Below are 17,730 nucleotides of genomic sequence, written 5' to 3'. Positions count from 1 at the left end.
ATAATTTTTCAATTCTCTGTACTCAGTTTTATAATATTAAGGGTGAGGCTTTTCAGCGTCTTTTTTGCTTTCTGTTATTGTTTCCAAATATTGGGTTCATTTGTAGCAGAACAAAGGAGAAAAATGTTCATATTTTTACTGTGTTATGGAAGGAAAAAGAAATTACTTTATATTTGAAGAATTGAGAATATAAAACAGCTCAGAAGCCATAACTGTTAATTAATTTTTACTGATTTTTCTTGTATTACATGTTTAGGGGAATTTAGAGCGTCTTCCCCAATTACTAACTTCTAATGCCAGAAATAATTATTCTGTTAAGTCTTGTAAGTATGATGTAGCAGACGAAGGTCAAGTGAATTACAATTGTTCTGTTTAGCGCTTAGTCTTTCTTCTTGTTCGTTTAGAAATAAATTAATGACATTTTTTATCTTCTCTGCAAATCATAACAAAAGCCATAAAAACTCAAATTTTCACTATCGGATGGCATAACGAAACAGGAAAAGGAATCAGAAATGGTAATGGCGATAAATCCTGCAATTTGCAGCTATTGGCGAAGAAAGTTTCGTACGGCAACCATTCTCGAACTGCGGGTAATGACCTTTCTTGGACGAAGTATGTTTTCAGGGTTAGTACGTCAGACAGATATGAACGAGCGGAGTGGTAAGTGATAAGATGTGTCAGGCGGTGCAATGTTGACGATGAAAACCATGCTTTTTACTTTACTACGGCAATAATCAGTATAAAAGTAAGTAAAACCGTTCGTTATTTTTTTCTTATAGAATTCGATCTTTTACACTTTTCAAAAGTTTATAACGATGTTATAAAGTGTGTAATTTTAGAGGAAACAGGACACGTGCTTCTTCCTCGTAACTGATTACTTAACGAACTGGCTTGATTGCAGTTGAAGTAAAATGCGATTTCATATGAAAATATCACATTTAATTTATTCAGAGTTGTGTGTCCAGAGTTGTATCTAAGGTGGGAAAATTCTGGGAGTTATGCAAGCAATATTGAGAAATGAAACTATACAAAATTTCAGACATCGATGGTAAAATTACTAATGCCAGCTAATATGAAAAAAGAAGGGATCCCGAAGTTGCTAGTAAATGTGTATATCTCTGAAATTCCTTATATACTTTATTTTTGATTAACACTAGCCATTTCAATGGTTTGTAATATTTTGAATTTAGTTAGTCGAAGCCTTCTGCTTGATAAACTTTTGCATAATTTTTTTCCCTATAGCAAACTACTCATTCTGGGATTTACCATCAACCGATCTTGAAATATCTATATTGTTAGGCTTTACAATTTTTTTCCCTCTCTGTATATATATATATTTATTTATTTGTTATGTAGATAAGTTTATATTTATCTACCATGTAAATAATTTCCTAGATGGATTTAGAATTTTATCAACAGAGACATGAGTCTGCTGTACATTCAAATACTAGGATTCACTCATTATTATATAATTAGAATGAAATTTTTGGTGATCGTCTGAAGAATAATGAGCAATAATTTAAAGGTAGAACTTACAATTAGCGAAGATGTTGCAAGAATTTAGACTATAGTAAATAAGCGGCTAAAATCTGAAATAAAAAGAATGCTTTTTAAAATTAAAAGTTTTAAGAACAACCCCCTCCCCCCCCCAAAAAAAAACATACCATACATAACACATTTAAAATAATGAATTCTTTTTTAGTTAAATTTTTGCTTCATCCACTAAGTCATGCTAGGGCTGATTTTTGACATCGTTTTCTTAATTATGTTATTCCTGAGTAAATTTTGCAATAAACCTGAAAGTATGCATTAATTTCTAGTTAAAACATACTTGGCTGCTTAGGTAGTTGTTGGTATCTGATAAATTTCCTCACAAAATGGCAAGAATTCCCTTAAGAGCTATTGCAAAATGATTTATAGTTAATTAGAATCTTCAGCGTTTTTGGAAGTTTACTTAATTCAAGGTTTTTTACTTGTCACGTTTTAACTGGTACTGTCCGATATAGGTAGCTGAATATCATCTTTTCAAGAGGAGAAATTTATTTCACCGTTTTTGCTTTCAATATCCTGATGTCACATATTTTCATTGCAAAATATGTATTTACCTCTGAAGAAGGAAACAACATAACAAAAGTAAAGTTATTTTAAATATTTTTAAAAACTGGCAATGACTGGTTTCCTGACGGGCGCCATTTAGTAATTTTTTCCTCGACCGTTTCGGTTAATCAGAGTTTTACTGTCCCATAAATGTAAAGTTTTGTGTATGTGTTTAAAAATATATGATTTCTATTCTGTAAATTGTGTGAAGTATAATTAGTTGAATTTGATGTAAATGCTATGCATTCTATGCTAACATTGACGATATGCTTTTCTTGTTATTGTAAATAAATTCTGGGTATTTTCACTGAAATGTTGTCAAGCAAATCGAAACTGTTATTCCATTAAAGGCATCAAGACTGTAATATAAAAGTAAACGCTCTAGTTTAAATTTTGTTAAAAGTTTTTTACTGAACCGTCTCGAAGGCGAGTGCTTCCGAAAATGACCTGTGTTTCTGAGAACATAAAAAGCAGCGGTATTTAACATCAGGTCTTTATGTCGAACATATTCATAGAAAACAGAAATCATGTGGAAGCGAGGGTGGTGTTTTAGAGAGGTTTTCTTGTATTTTATTTACCTTCATTTTAGCATCAAAGAAATTATTATTTTGAATGTATCTGATGATTTTCCTTTATCAGTAGTAACCCAAGAAAATCACAATTCTTATTTTTTAGTGATGACGTATAATCTTTTATTAAGTACAGAAGAAAATTTATTTAACATTCGTATGTTCTAACTAACGCTTAACAGAAAGCTCCCATTACACAAGTTACACCGATGTCAAATAGCAGACGTTACATTGGTGTCAAACAGCACATCGAAAATTACATGGCAACACTGACGTACTTCCAAAGGTTAACTTAATTGTTTATTGTAATCTTACTGAACAAGAAGATACGATTTCGGCCAATTACACGAAATAATTTAAAGCATTAACTGCTAAATAGTTCAAGCTATGGATTTCGAAATTTTCGTTAGGAAGGAAAATGCTCGAAAATCGTAACTAGTGCGTGAAAAAAATAAGGAAATATTAACGCAGTGTTGAACGATAAACTATTACTACGTATTCTGAGTAATGATCTTAAGAAAATACTTTTTATCGATTCCCCCCGCTTCTGCCGGATATCTATAATTTTTTGTAGAACTTTTATAATTCGTATGCTGTAAATCTCTATATCAATGTATAACAGTGATAACATTCGCAATATATATATATATATATATATATGAGAGAGAGAGCGCATTTTAACTGGTTCTTTTTTATTAACTTTCCTAATATCCTTTCTTTTCCTAGGAGATGATACAAAAATTCTTCTAATATATATATCTGTATAGTAATACATATATGTATCATAATTTGCACCATAGAAGGTAAATTAGCTTGCTGGCCTCGTAGCTAAGGGTGAAGGCTTGCAAATGAAGATAATAAAGCATGAACTTGAAGAATTTCCAGTCTTTATTTTCACACATATCCAATTAATTTGGCAGACACTTATTTTATCATAATTAAACATGATAAATTTATATGCACATTGATCCTTAAAATTAAGATGCAGGCAGTTTAGACAGGGAAGCAAAGCGAGGAGATATTAGCAAGGTGGGAGCTAGGAAAAGAGTGATGCAGTTAGCTTGCCAAAGCGTTTATACCAGAGTAGGTGCGATTCTAGAAACAAGGTATGATTGGTCAATATTAGTTTTGGTTGCCCTTTTCAAGCAGCGTTACGTAACGCAGAAAAATCTCGAATTTGGGAGAGCAGATGAATTTATGGGGAGAGCACCAAATTTAGAATGTTAATTTTGAGGTCGCCAATTAATTTTTTACAGCAGCTATTTTATTATATCTTACACACACACACACACACACACACATATATATATATATATATATTTGCTATTATTGTAATAAGATAACTTGGTGGAAGTAAGTTGCAACGGATTGGCGTTGGAGAGGTTTTATTGCGTAGTTAGAAAGATGGATGCATAAACCAAAAAAACTTCCAGACGTGGGAATTTGGAAACATAATTTTATTCCACGATAATGCACATCATCACTATGGGTGCTCTACCCCACAGTTTTATACAGGTGACATTTTCTTGAACAGTGGAGGAAACTAGAAAAGAAAACTCTGGCTAGCGGCAAAGCGATGCAGCGAGCAGAAGAGAGAGGGAGTCACGATGCAGTTACCTTTTATACCGTTTCAGATCACATAACAAATTAATGTCCATATGTTGGGTTCAGATTTCATCGATAAATGTGCATCAGGACTGTAAGGAGTTTAGTTAGAAAAATTATTGCTCTGTTATTTTTAGAACGAAAACGGAAGTTAAAGGGCTGTTATTAATTTATTATTTGAAAGATAAATAGATATTTTATATTTTACATATTTCAAGATAGATATTTTATATTTTGCATATATATAGATATATATTATTAGAAAGTTTTTTATATATCATGTCCAAGGAATATAAATTGAATTAATGCAATGAATTATTGGAATAAATTTGAGTCATTATTTTAAGTATAAGTTATTTAGATTTCCGTGGTAGTATAAATATTTTAATAAGCTATATAGAAATATTATTTTAAACCTGGAAAATTTCTAAAAAGTAAAATTAAAACGTAAAATTTAAAGTACTAAAAAGTTAGCCATTGTTACTGACCGAAGATTAATTGACTTATATATGTATTTAATGAAAATATAAAAAAAGTAGCAAATGTTGATGGTGTAGAACGTAGATCCCTACCGAAGAGGAAGAATTCTGATTGCGTAGAATGCTAAAATGTTGAATCCGTAGTGACTAAGAAACTTAGCAGCCGAGTAATAGTAAATATTCATTTTTGTTTCTACTGCCATTTATGGCCACAATTTACTTAGCACTCTTGCCTGTTCAAAAACATTTACAATTTTGATACTGTTGCGATAGGAAAAGAGCACAGCCAAATAGTGTGCAGGCAGTACAGAGGGTGAAGTTAGAGAGCGAAGTTATCCAGTATGGAGGTCTCACCAAGAGAAGGTTTTGATTTAGATTAGAAAGGTGTCAGTTCTCGAAATTTTGAGTTCAGGTTCCGAATTAGCTACGTCATTAGCTTTGCGCAAGGTATGTGGGATGAATTGATCTAGAAATGACGCAATCCAGAAAAGTTATTACGATTTTTTAGAATACAGAGAGGAAATACACAAATTAAAAATGAGGAATTAAGTGGCTATTACTAAATTAAATTATAAAGCTGATTTATCTATTTTGTATCTTGCATATAAATATATATTACTTCAATATATTATTATCAACTGTAACATAAGTGATATTATAGCAGTGATGAACCTGCACAGTACATTTTGCAAAGTGAAAATTTTAAATGCGTCCGAGAAAGTTAAACAGCATGTGGAAAGAAAAACAGTGTTAACTGTGAAAGTAGATTATGCTTTAAGCGAAGTTAAAAATTACTCGAAATGAAAATTGCTAAATGTCTCTGAGTTCACTAGAATCCCTTTTAACTTGAGGCAGAAATATTTTGGTTCATACACATTTCGGATGACTCGACCCACGGTAAACTAATTTTCATTAAAAAAAAAAAAAAAAAAAAAAAAACTTTAAAAATTCAGATTTTTAGCACCGCACAAAAGAGTTTGTTTAAGTTTTTTATGCTTTCGCAGTTTACCAATCTGCGCTTGGACTCACTTATGCTAACACAACTTTTTTTCTTTTTAAGTTTAACTTCGCTTTCTTCGCTCTTACAGCACATAAAATTCAACAACAACAACAACAAATTTCTTAGTAAAATGACTTACACGAATTTAGTACATTTTTTTTTTTTGCAACAGATTTCTTTTTTATAAAAACCTTTCATTTGTGTTGCCATAATTTTTTAATATCCACTATATTATTTCTTCAAAAATAATCTATGGCGGTAACATTTGCTGGCAACATTCTTTTATTTGAAAAGTAATACGGACAAAAAAGCGACGACCGAGACTAATAACACTTATGGTGCTGAAAAAAACGGAAACTTATTTATTTTAAATATAATCTTTTTGAAACTTTATATAATATTGATTGCATACAGTGTGCATCTGAACAAAAGGAAAAAACTTTAGGGGATGATAGAAGGCAGCTGTAGGAGCAATATTCGTCATAGAATGTAAGGTCGGAACGCAAATGGTTATCCGCTAGATAGCGTTATAAATAAATGGTATAAAAAGGGTAGGTCGTCGCATACAACGGAATTTTCTACCGTGTATTGCCGACAATATTGCTGGTTATACTAACCACGAAATTTCCGGGGCGATGGATTGGTTGAGGTGGTCCCATAGCTCGGCTACCAAGGTCACCGGATCTCTCGTATTTGGACTTTTTCTGTGGAGCCATATGAAAAGCCTAATCTGCGAGGGCCCATTTGAAACCAATATGGATCTACTCGCCAGGATCGCTTTTCTTGCCGCCGATGTTCGGGAAATGCTTGGTGTCTTCGCAAATGTGCGTCAGTCCCTATCCTGGAGCTGTGAAGCCCACATTATACCTGGCGGAAATTGTTTTGAGCAATTTCTATGAGCATGTTGTTAATAAAATGTTTTCTGAAGTATCTCCTCTCATTCTTGTGTTAATTCTTTAAATGTGACAGTGGAAAACTACCCTTTAACTTCTTACCCCTTGCTGACCTTTTTTATACCATTTATTTACAATGCCACCTAGTGGCTGGCTGTTTGTGTTCCAACCATACATTCTTATGACGAATATTGCTCATATAGCTGCCTTTTTGTTCAGATTCACCCTGTATATCATAAATTATATAAATTTTAAAATTTACTTTCCATTTTCAGTAATTCATTCAAAGGGAAACTATGTGTCTCTAATTACCAAGTAAGAGTTAAATTATTATTTTTGTTACATTTATCATTTTAACCTACTAAACCGATACGCATTATGCGAAATTTGAAAATCGTTTGAGGAAAATTAATAATATTGTAGTTTAAATTCAAGAATGTATTGACAGAAATGTTCTATATTATTGAAGCAAGTTTCCAGTTTTAGTAATCTGAAATGTGATTAATATTAGTGGCAACCCACTGAAAATTTTTTTCACAGCATTGCACTATTCTGCATAGAATGAATTGCAATTATGTTTTATAATTCATGGGAATCTTACACATGCTTCGGTTTATGGTAGTTTACTCAACAAACAAAAAATCGTAGAAAGTTCTTTTTTAAGTTCATGCAGTATGCTGGAATCACTTTTAGAGGCATTAGGATTTTTTTTCTGATGCGGGAGACATGACAAATGTGCAATGCCCTCGCCGGGACTCGAATCTGGACCTCTCGAATATGCGCCGAGTGTGCTACCATTACGCCATTAAGGCAAGCAGAAAGGAAGGAGAAAATGCCTTATGTACTCCCCTTTTAAAGAGCGACTGGGTATTGGGGGACCCAATCGCTAGATCATAGTGAAGAATGATCACCCGTTGGTCATCGCTGAAAAACTATGCGATCCCTGATCGGCTGATAGCCATGATGACCAGCTACGACACCACACCAGATGACTTTGTCGATGTTGTGTAGTTAAAGGCCAATGTGAGTGCAACCTCGCCTCAGCCAAGCCCAACCCGCACAGACCTATCCGTACGGTGTAGATGGCGGCCTATTGCTCGGTATGACCAGCCTGCTTCACGCATCCTTACTGTACTCGAATACAGTAAGTCGCCCAGGTCTTCGGCAACGTCGTAACAGCCATTATATTAGTAATTGTGTCCGCAACTGTTACCTGCTTTATACGATGCTAGCAGAAACACGCACTGCGACGGAAGTTAATGTTTACTGGTCTTGAAAATTAAATTGTTTGCGTTATTGGTATGAAGGAATTTGCATACAAAATTTCGAGATGATCGAATTATTTTTTAAGTTTTTTCTCCTCTGCAAAAGAGTGTATAAAAGATATTTTCTGACACGAAAACGTGATGGTAAAATTTTTCTAGTTTTATGAAATATGTGCTTTAGGTTAGTTATTTCTGTTACCAAAGAACTAAAATATAGTGGTACACTTTAATAAAAATATTTTATTGACAATACATACTTTCTAGAATAAAACATACGAGAAATAGCCGCGCATATAAATAAAGGTTTTGTCTTCATTCCAGCATCTCCACTTGAATGCACAAAAATAAGAATCGTATAAAGCAGTGGTATTCAAACTTTATGGCGCAACACCCATTAAAAATGCAAACGATCCGCCCCCCTCCCCCGAAGAAAAAACCAATTTCGCGACCCCAGTCAAAGCATGGACTCTTAGATATCAGATTTTTTTAGGATATCATCGGATCTTTTAGATTTTCTAGGATTTTTAGTCACCTAGCATTACCCTTCTTTATTGTAAATTTGTGGTCGCGACGCATAAATTCCACTGATAATAATGTACGACTAGCTTCTTGGCATATGCATTTTTCTATAGAAAATTGTTAGGTGAGTTTTGTCCTGGAACAAGAAAGGAACATTCAGGCATTGTTATAATTTCATTGCGCTTACTTGATGCACACATTTAATGTTTTCAACTGTTTTCGGTCACGTGATTAAGCCGCGTCATAGCCTGTCTTTGCTGTTAGCGTTTGATTAAGTTTTCTTCGACAAATATGAGGTCCAATCAGTTTTCCTTTGAAACCACGAGTTAGCATCCTTGGGAGATATTTTTTCCTCCAGTTCAGAACTCCGCCAATCAAAGAACAGTTAAGTGAGAATATTTCTGGGTTTAAATTCATTCATATGCTGTGGAAGATTTCAAAGAGCCGCTCAGACGGTATAGTGGTTAGGGAAGCCTACTGCGACACCGAAGCGCCCGGATTCGATTACCGGATAAGGCATGGATGTTCGTAGATGTATAGTGTCTGTGCGGCATGGGGGCACTCTAAATTTGCGGCGAGCCGAAAGTCCTGTCGAGAGTTTGATGGTAATGGAAGAGGGGTGGGAGGCCCTCGGATCCGAATCTCTCGGCGTGCCGTTTTTCAAAATTGGGGGCCGAATCGAGCGAAGTCGTACTGTCACTTGTATGGTTCTCAAGGCTTTGCCAAGACAGGGAGTATTCTTGCTCTCCTAGCCAGGATGAATTTCCTGAGCTTATTCTGATGTCACTGTCAGGCAAGTAAGATAAGTCGCAACACAACACAGATTTCAAAGATTTAAGAAATATTCTATACTTCAGAATAAACGCTCTCCTGGGAGGCTACTAATGCAAACTCAGTAAACGTATACTAAAAGTAGTGATAAAAAATAATTGTGTATTCAAATAAATGAACGAAAGAAAGTTATTTTATATTGCGGGGAGTGAGAAGAAGGGCGTTAGTTTTTTTTTTTCTTTTCTTTTCTTTCTGAAACAAAGATTCCAAAGATTTAGAGCCTCAGGGGACTTGATTGTTTACATTTGTGGTGTAGATAGTGTTGTAATAGTTTACGATAGCGAAAGCTCAAGGGGTTCAGAAATATTTCAAAGGCTACCTGATGTTCGCAAATGTAACCCCAAAATTATGTATTATTCATTTCTGTCTTATTTTCATCTTTGGTTGAAATACATTGTAAGGATGACATCTTAATATAATTAAAGAGTTAAACGATTTACGAAGGTGTGAAATTGCTGATTGCTATAACTAATTCACGGCAACCAAAGTACACTGCGAAAAAAAATTACAGTTATATATCTTCCGTTTTACTGGGCCGGTTGACGAAATTCAAATTGCGCTTTTCATGTCTCAAAAGCGCCACTTAGAATATGTATTAGATTTATATATAGCATTGTTCTAATATAGGTATTCTGATACAAAACCGGACTTTTCTGAAATTATATGCCAATTTTTTTTCCATATTTCGATTCTACGACTCAAATTTTACCAAACTACCTACCGAGTTTCGTAAAAATCGCACGAGTAGTTTTTAAAGAATTATCTCTCAAAATTTTATCTCCTCAATGTTAATTGAATCTGATATATATTTATTAATATCTCTTTTTTTAATTAAACTTACTTAATTCATTCTTCCAGAATTCGAAATTTAGGTTCATTCCAAATAAAATCCTCCCCCCATTTTCTGTGATTTATTTTTAAAATTTGAATTTTTAAATAATCTTTGTAAATTTTTCGAAAAAAAATTGAAAATATATTATAACCTACAAAATTTTTAGCATCTTAAAGTATGTATTTCTAGGCATACCTGCAAAAAATTAGAGTTCTTTATTCAAATTTTCTAAGATAACATGAAATTACATATTGGAGCGTTTTGAAATTTGGCACCTCTTTTTTTTTTTTTTTTTTTTTTTTTTTTTGAGAGATAATAACGCCAAAGGATAACACGCATTTTGTTAAAATTATTTGAAAGTATGAAGGATGATTTCTTTTACGCTCGTTTATAATGAAAAAATGAAAAGGAAAGTGGGTTGCTATAAATTAAGAAGTTCGCCAAGTAAATTATTCTTGGTGAAAACTGAAAAAAATATGCCAAAAGAAATTTTTGAATTTCTCCTTAAATTTCGCACCAAAGTTTACAAAATTTAATATTTAGGCATAATTTGAGTCGTACAATCGAAATATGGAAAAAAAATGGCATGTCATTTCAGAAAAAGTCCGATTTTGTGTCAAAATACCTATGTTAGAAAGATGCTGTATATAAATATAATATATATCCTAAGTCGCGCTTTCGAGACATGAAAAACGCAAGTTGAATTTCGCCAATCGGCCCAGTAAAACAAGAGATATAGAACTATACTCCCTTCTTATTGCTTTCGTGTACGTGCACGGTTCATACACTGAGTAAGCAGTTCAAAATGCCATTAAAATATAATAAATATGATCATATGAAGCGATGGGTGTATGCCTTCCTAATAACGGCATAACTACACAAATTTTTGCATTTGTTATTTACTTAATAAAACGTATTCTTCAGTCAGTAAACAGTTTTCTTAAATCATAATGTTGAGTTATAATTACTCTTAAAAAAGTACGTATGCTTATCGAAAGCAGATTGAAATATGTAAAACACTAGAACAAATTAATCCCAGTTAATTGAGAATTTGCTTTACTGACGGTTGATGTAAGGACTTGATTTATGGATTTTCGAAAAAATTTTATACTTTGTATTTTTAATATTTAAGCAATTTTTTATAATTTTTTTCCAAAATCTTGATCTAATCTGATCTTTAAAGTATTTTTCTTTTTTAGCTTACAGCATGTTTAAGCGGCAATGCACCGTTCTCTGTCATCTTACTATTAGAACTTCTAAGATAGCAGTTCTCAGTACTTTTGACCCTACGTGTACGACAGCTATACATTCTTTACCTCAGCTAAGAAATGTGTTTCTATTTTTCATCCGACATCTTGGATCTAGTCAAGGAGTGGAGCAGAAAGATGTTCATAAGAAGAAGAGTGATATAAAATTTCCTGAAAGAACCCTAACTGTGTACACATGTGAGAATATTTATGAGACATGGAGAAGACAGAAAAAATTTTATCACATTCCGGAAAGCGGCGTTTTTGCTGACATAGCTTATATTGATACCGTAGGTTGCAACAAAAATACGAACAATGAGAAAACTCCAACTGTACTTTGCATTCACGGAATTCCTGGAAATTACGGTGTATTTAGTCATCTTATTAATGATCTTAGCAATGAAGGAGTGAGAGTTATTGTACCAACATTTCCAGGTATGTTTACTCTTATTTTGCGTTATTTTACTTCCCAAAGAAAAGCAGTTGTATTAATGTCGATATTAATTTCAAACTGTAAACATTTTTATAAATTTCTGACCGCATTTCTTTATGCTCATGATAAAATAATAGCTTATTATGACAGTTAAAATCAGTGATTATCTGTTTCATCTATGAAATATTTCTGAAGAAATTACTGTACACGCCCACTGTACTCTTGTTCAAATCATATTAAGTCTTTGAATTTCCTTTAAGTGCTTTCGTATGCAAAACGATTGCAGGGGAAGTGAAATAAATCTGAGTTACAAAATTAAATTGTTTAAAAAAAGTGCTATTGGTCCATTTCTCTAGCGTGATTTCTATAAAACAGGTTTTTTTTTTTTTTTTTTTAGTATGCATAAAGGTACTTGCATACAGTTAATTGATGTCTGTGATTTTCGTAGACAGTATTTCCCTATAATGACGGCCATCTGTTTTCCGTCTATTGGCCGACTAGCAAATGAACATTTGAATAACTCTTGCATTCATGTGTAGTCATAACTGTCTTTAATTAATCTCAACTAACTATTTAATCTTTGTCTGTCTGCATTTTGTCCAGTTTCGTTAGTAGAGATTTGTGGGATTTTCCAAACAATGAAATAAAATATATTTGCTTTTGTCTAGATTGTAAGCTACTGTTGAAGGTTGCTTATGTAATAATTCCCGTACGATAAAATCATTTACAAAAAAGGTACTGTGAAAATATAGATAGAATACCAGGAATAAAAGAAGGGATATGGAGTTATTAATAGAGAGATTAGGCTTTCGCATTAGATTAGGAAATTATCTTAGCGAATATATTCAGACGCAGTTAGTATGTTCATACACTATGTTGTGTTTACTGTAATTTCTTTTAACTATACTAAAGATACATACCATATAATATTTATCTTATGATACCAAACAATCATTCTTTCGTGGATAGGCTCATGACTTGGCAACCCACTGTCGTAATTCTAAATAAGTCTTCCACGACTAAAAAATGAGCCCCCCCCCAAAAAAAAGAACTTGAAACATTTTGTTGTATTTCTTACGCTTAAAGATTGTCATATTAATGATTGCCATACGCTTTACTAGCTTTTTCATGCCTAGGTTGTTCTGTGTGGTTGCAACAGGAGACAGGCATTTACTGGCAAGTTTTCGTCAACATGCCATATAAAGGTTGGTTTGGTTTTATTAATTAATATTACACTAGGACTATCTGCCTGATGGAAGGGATGCCTACGTAGAGGACTTTCTAAGGGAAATTGGCTAAAACCACGAAAATGCCCATGCAGTCAACCCTTTCGCCTGGATTTGAACATATGTCGGAACTACTAGTGTTAAGCGATTTTACCGCACGGCCGCTGGTGGAAGCCACGTAAAAGATAATTATCACTTAATATATAAGTAATCTTACCTATTTGAATACGAGTAAAATTATCAATAATTTATTGCTTCTAAATTGTATGTATGGCAGATTACTAACCATTAATTACCAATAAATGCAGCATTACTAACCAGTAAATGTTGAAAAAATACGCAGTTAAACACATCATTCGATGTCGTAGGACATTCGTCGGTACACCGTTCTGCCAACGCCATTGATTTCTTTAGTAAGGGCTTGTTTCAAATCTTAAGCATTCTCGAACAGCGTTTCCCTAACTGTGGGCCGCGGACCACAAGTGATCCTCGAAACCTGCCCTTGTGATCCTCCTAGATTTAAAGGGAATACGAAAAATAAAATTTTAATTAACTGCGTAACTGTGATAGCACACACTCGTCTGTCACGATTACTTCCAAGACTGACATTTTATGAAATTTGCTACTTGTTACTCTATCTACGGGATTCTCATTGTAGTCTTAGCAACAAAAGAGAAATTTTAAACAGTATGACTGTGGTACTTCTTACTAGCACAGATCCAAACACAGAACAGCTCCCCCCAAAAGAACTTGAAATATTTATCAAAGAACTCATTTTTGAATATTATTATATCGAAGAGTTTTGAATCACGGATTTTCTTCGTGTATATTATGTTTGTATACCAGCAGTTATAGGTCTCCACTTGAAAAAAGTTTGAGAAGCGCTGCACTGGGACACTGGAAGGTATGAAGGAGTTAACGGTGTTCTTAGGATATTACTGTAAAAAAAAAAAAAGGTTCAGGAATATGGGATGACATGTTTGGCTGTACATTCAGAAACGAGGTGTGGTTGGTAATTTCTCATATCGTAGTCTACATTTGAGATGCAGTGAATTTTTGTTAGGTCTATTCGTAAGAAGTTATCTTAAACAGAGAAACCATAACATTCGAGCTGATTTAGCAATGCATCTCTATATCGTACGCCTCGCCATAAGCAGGATTTGTCTCACGATGTTCATGTGATGAAATAGCCATTACTTTGCCCAGATAAAAATCACATGGAAGAATTCTTGGACTGCTGGCTTAAATGATATAAGCAAGCTCTAAAAAACCTAGAAAGTACTGGCCGTTTTAGAGTGTTGGTACTATTCTAAACCTGCATTTTCAGAAAATTTTACTGATTCTTCGTTCAGTGGAGTATTTTATGTCATTCATATGAATGGAACATTTATAAACGTTGAGATCAAATAAACTTCTCTTATTAAATGCTTCTTAAATAGATGTGAAACAACAGATTTATCAAAGAACTCATTTTTGAATATTATTATATCGAAGAGTTTTGAATCACGGATTTTCTTCGTGTATATTATGTTTGTATACCAGCAGTTATACTCATGTAAAATTTGATACCTGTGCTAATAAAATAAAATTTTGATCAATGTATGAAACGGTTCTTAGTTCAGTTGATGTTTAAGAATTTTCGCCGTTTCCTTAACTATTTTATTAAGCTTAATTGATTATATCTTTTAATGTATCTCCGTTAATACAGGATTTATTGCAATTTAAGCTTTAAGAAAAAAATCATGGAAAATTTATCTATAAGTTTTCTCAATAAAGTATTAGATTTCTTTCTTATAATTTGTTCGACCATCAAGTGCGGTCCTTTAAAGAGTTCATAAATCGCCATGCATTACCCTTTTTGTTTTTTATACGTTAAAATTATTTAATGCTTGCTACTTTTAAGTTTACCCTCAGATCCTAAGAATTACCGTGAAGAATACCCACAGAATTACCGTGAAGTGGACTTCTGAGAAATCTACTACAGTAAAACATAAAATACTAAAATAATGTTAAAAATTAAGAAGGGGACCAGCCTTAGACTGGCGTAGAAACAAGAGTTTAATCAATTTCGAGGGTGATCTAACGTACAGAGGGTGTTTACATATTTTGAGAACGATTTTGATTAAAAATTTTTAAAATGCAAATATATTGGAATAAAAATTTTAGGCAGCAGTTTATTGTTTGAAATGAGAAGTATCGTCTGCTACTTTTAAATTAATTATTCGTTCAAAACGTCACGTGTAAACAAGTTGTGCGTTGAGGAATATATTTTTGCGCTTTCTTAAGAGAACAAATATCCGAAAAAGGTAAGCACTGTTTCTAATATTTCTAAAGTTAAATGTTTGGTAACAAGTGAAAATCCACCGACATAGAAATCAGTTGCAAAGTCTTAAAATTACATTTGTAGTAACAATGAATGAAATAATAAACCACCATTTTAGAAGACAGGAAAGCTAAAAAACATAATGTTCACCAGCTTTTGCGCGTTTTCATGCTTTTTCTTATGTGTAATATGTGTACGAGCCAGTTTTCCCTAGAAAGTCATCCACGAAGCCATAGTTCTCCTTGGGCTGATAGCCTTCGAGTGCTCTGCCATATTTATAATCTTTCTGTGACAGAGATAGTAGATTTCTGAAATTTGAGACCATTGCTGGATGAGGAATTCTTAAGCGAAACATACCTGTGATTGGAGATGGCTATTTATTCAAGGTTTCATAAAAACATAAGTTTAAATCAGCTGCAACTAAACCTGCGGTATTCTGATACACATTGGTTATCCACATACACGAGCTCCTGCACTGTAAAAGAAATTCTGTACTGAAAAAATTCATGGAAACTTGGATGCCATGGGCTATTTGAATAATCATAATAGGGTTATTCTTAGTAACTTTACATGGACTAAACGTTTGAAGGTTATAGAGATTTGACATATATTGTTGCAGGAAATAATTCTGTAAGCATATAATTTTTGCATGCGGATTCTGTAAAGGTTACTGATGTTTGATCGGTAATGTTACAGGAAATATGTAAATATTACCATAGTTTTCTTATGTGGATTACCAAAGGATGCATGTGTAAAGGTTACAGATATTTGTTCTGTAGTGTTACGGGAAATAATAATGCAAGCAGAACGCGCTTTTTTGTATATGGATAACTAAAAAGGATGTATTTGTAGATTAATGACGTAAGCTTGTAAGGCTGTTGCAAGTGATTATGTTAGCAGAACATGTATTTTGTATATGAACTGTCAAAGGATATATATGTAAAAATTGCAGCTAATTTACTTAAAGTTATTTAAAGTTCTTCGAAGTAGTTATGGTTATAGAACATATTTATCTTATATGAAATACAAAAATGGTATATCCTCAAATATTACAAAAATTTTGATTGAAATATTATTGTAAATAATTACACATGTAGGACATATATGTAGCATTAGAAATGTCTACAAATATTTTGTTTGTCTTATGTAATGCTACTGATTGTAATCAAATATGCCGTAATAATGTTTTTAAGTGAAGGAAAGCTATGTAATTTTAGTTGTTTTTAGAAGAAATATTTATATTAGGTACTCTAAAAGATATTCAGCATTTTTTTTCAAAATATTCTCAACATCTGCATTATTTTCCTTATTGCATTTTAAAATAAAAGATATCTGAACATTTTATGTGCATCTTGGAATATCTGGAAAAAACCGGTGTACCATGCCTATAATGTTTTTGTGACAATAAGCTAGTAATGTTTAGAATTGCTCCTTCTCCCCAAAAGCGTAACCTAAATTGAGGGTGCAGTTAGATTTGATTACTGTGAAAGGTGAATTAATGAAATATGTTTCAGTGCGCAGTTCAAAATAAATATTCCCCACATTTTAAAAAAGATATTGCAACAAGATAACTGAACAATGAACTTAGTTCATTTATCACAAGGTATCCAAAATTAATTATTTTCGTGCTTAATTGTATTACTGGTGCTAACTGGTGCCGCTGTACTAGTTCTGGCACATGCCCTGGGCTTATCTGAATAGCAAATCAATTATTCTGAATTCAAACAGCACTAAATGTAATCTTTTGACCTGTGAGTTTCATTCACAAAATCTAGCTTTTTGCAGATGGAAAGAAATTTATATTAAATTTCTCCTGGTCAACATACTTAGTACATCGCATAGGAGTTAGCTGAATATTGTAATCATCTTCAAACGTAAAGTCAACGAAAAAGATTACCATGTTTTTTGGTATTCAGTTACTAATATAAAAAAAATTAAAAAAATTTTAGATATCACTAAGTGAATCATTTCTCAAACTGCAGTTTGTTGCTAGTCACGCGGTGATGAAACCAAATATAACAAATAATAATTGATGTTAGTGAAAATTAAGAATAGGAAATATGCCCATGTTTTATTACAAAAAATATCACGAGTGCAAGTTTTGTTCTTGTTTTGTCCATATTACATGGAACAATGCTTGCCAGAGCCTACTCCAAAGAGTGGTTGGGCTTCTATTTTCCTCCTCAATTTTGAGGGGGATCACCCCGGGAGAGATCCATACCCTTCCACTAATCCACACGAGAGGACTTTCGACTCGTGTGACTCGACTTGGTGTGAGAAACGTGAGGAAGCAACTATGCCTTCGCCGGGATTCGAACATGGAGGTAGGAAGTAAGAAGGAGTCGCCCTAAACAAGTTTCTCCGTACCCTGCTCTGAAGCACCGGCGATCCCTACGTGGTGACCAAAACAT

At 33.2% G+C, this 17,730-nt stretch overlaps 1 protein-coding gene across 3 annotated transcripts in view; it reads left to right on the top strand.

Annotated features, from left to right (window-relative positions):
* The first annotated feature begins 619 nt into the window (after positions 1-619).
* The window catches only part of LOC118202015 (uncharacterized), a 56,297-nt gene continuing 39,186 nt past the window's right edge, over positions 620-17,730 (top strand). The window contains exons 1-4 of one of the 3 annotated variants that reach the window (XM_035374185.2): positions 638-745; positions 6,919-6,958; positions 11,290-11,772; positions 12,907-12,975. In XM_035374185.2, coding sequence (XP_035230076.1) covers positions 11,298-11,772; positions 12,907-12,975 — 544 coding nt within the window. In that variant the 5' untranslated portion in view covers positions 638-745; positions 6,919-6,958; positions 11,290-11,297. Of the gene's footprint in view, positions 746-6,918; positions 6,959-11,289; positions 11,773-12,906; positions 12,976-17,730 lie in introns of all 3 variants that reach the window. The other 2 variants (XM_035374179.2, XM_035374191.2) reach the window with 2 other exon arrangements.

The sequence above is a fragment of the Stegodyphus dumicola genome, chromosome X1 (assembly GCF_044657685.1).
Source record: "Stegodyphus dumicola isolate Sdum_Otavi_A_Nest chromosome X1, ASM4465768v1".
In the NCBI taxonomy this organism is placed as follows: domain Eukaryota; kingdom Metazoa; phylum Arthropoda; class Arachnida; order Araneae; family Eresidae; genus Stegodyphus; species Stegodyphus dumicola.
This window is presented reverse-complemented; position numbering and strand designations above follow the sequence as displayed.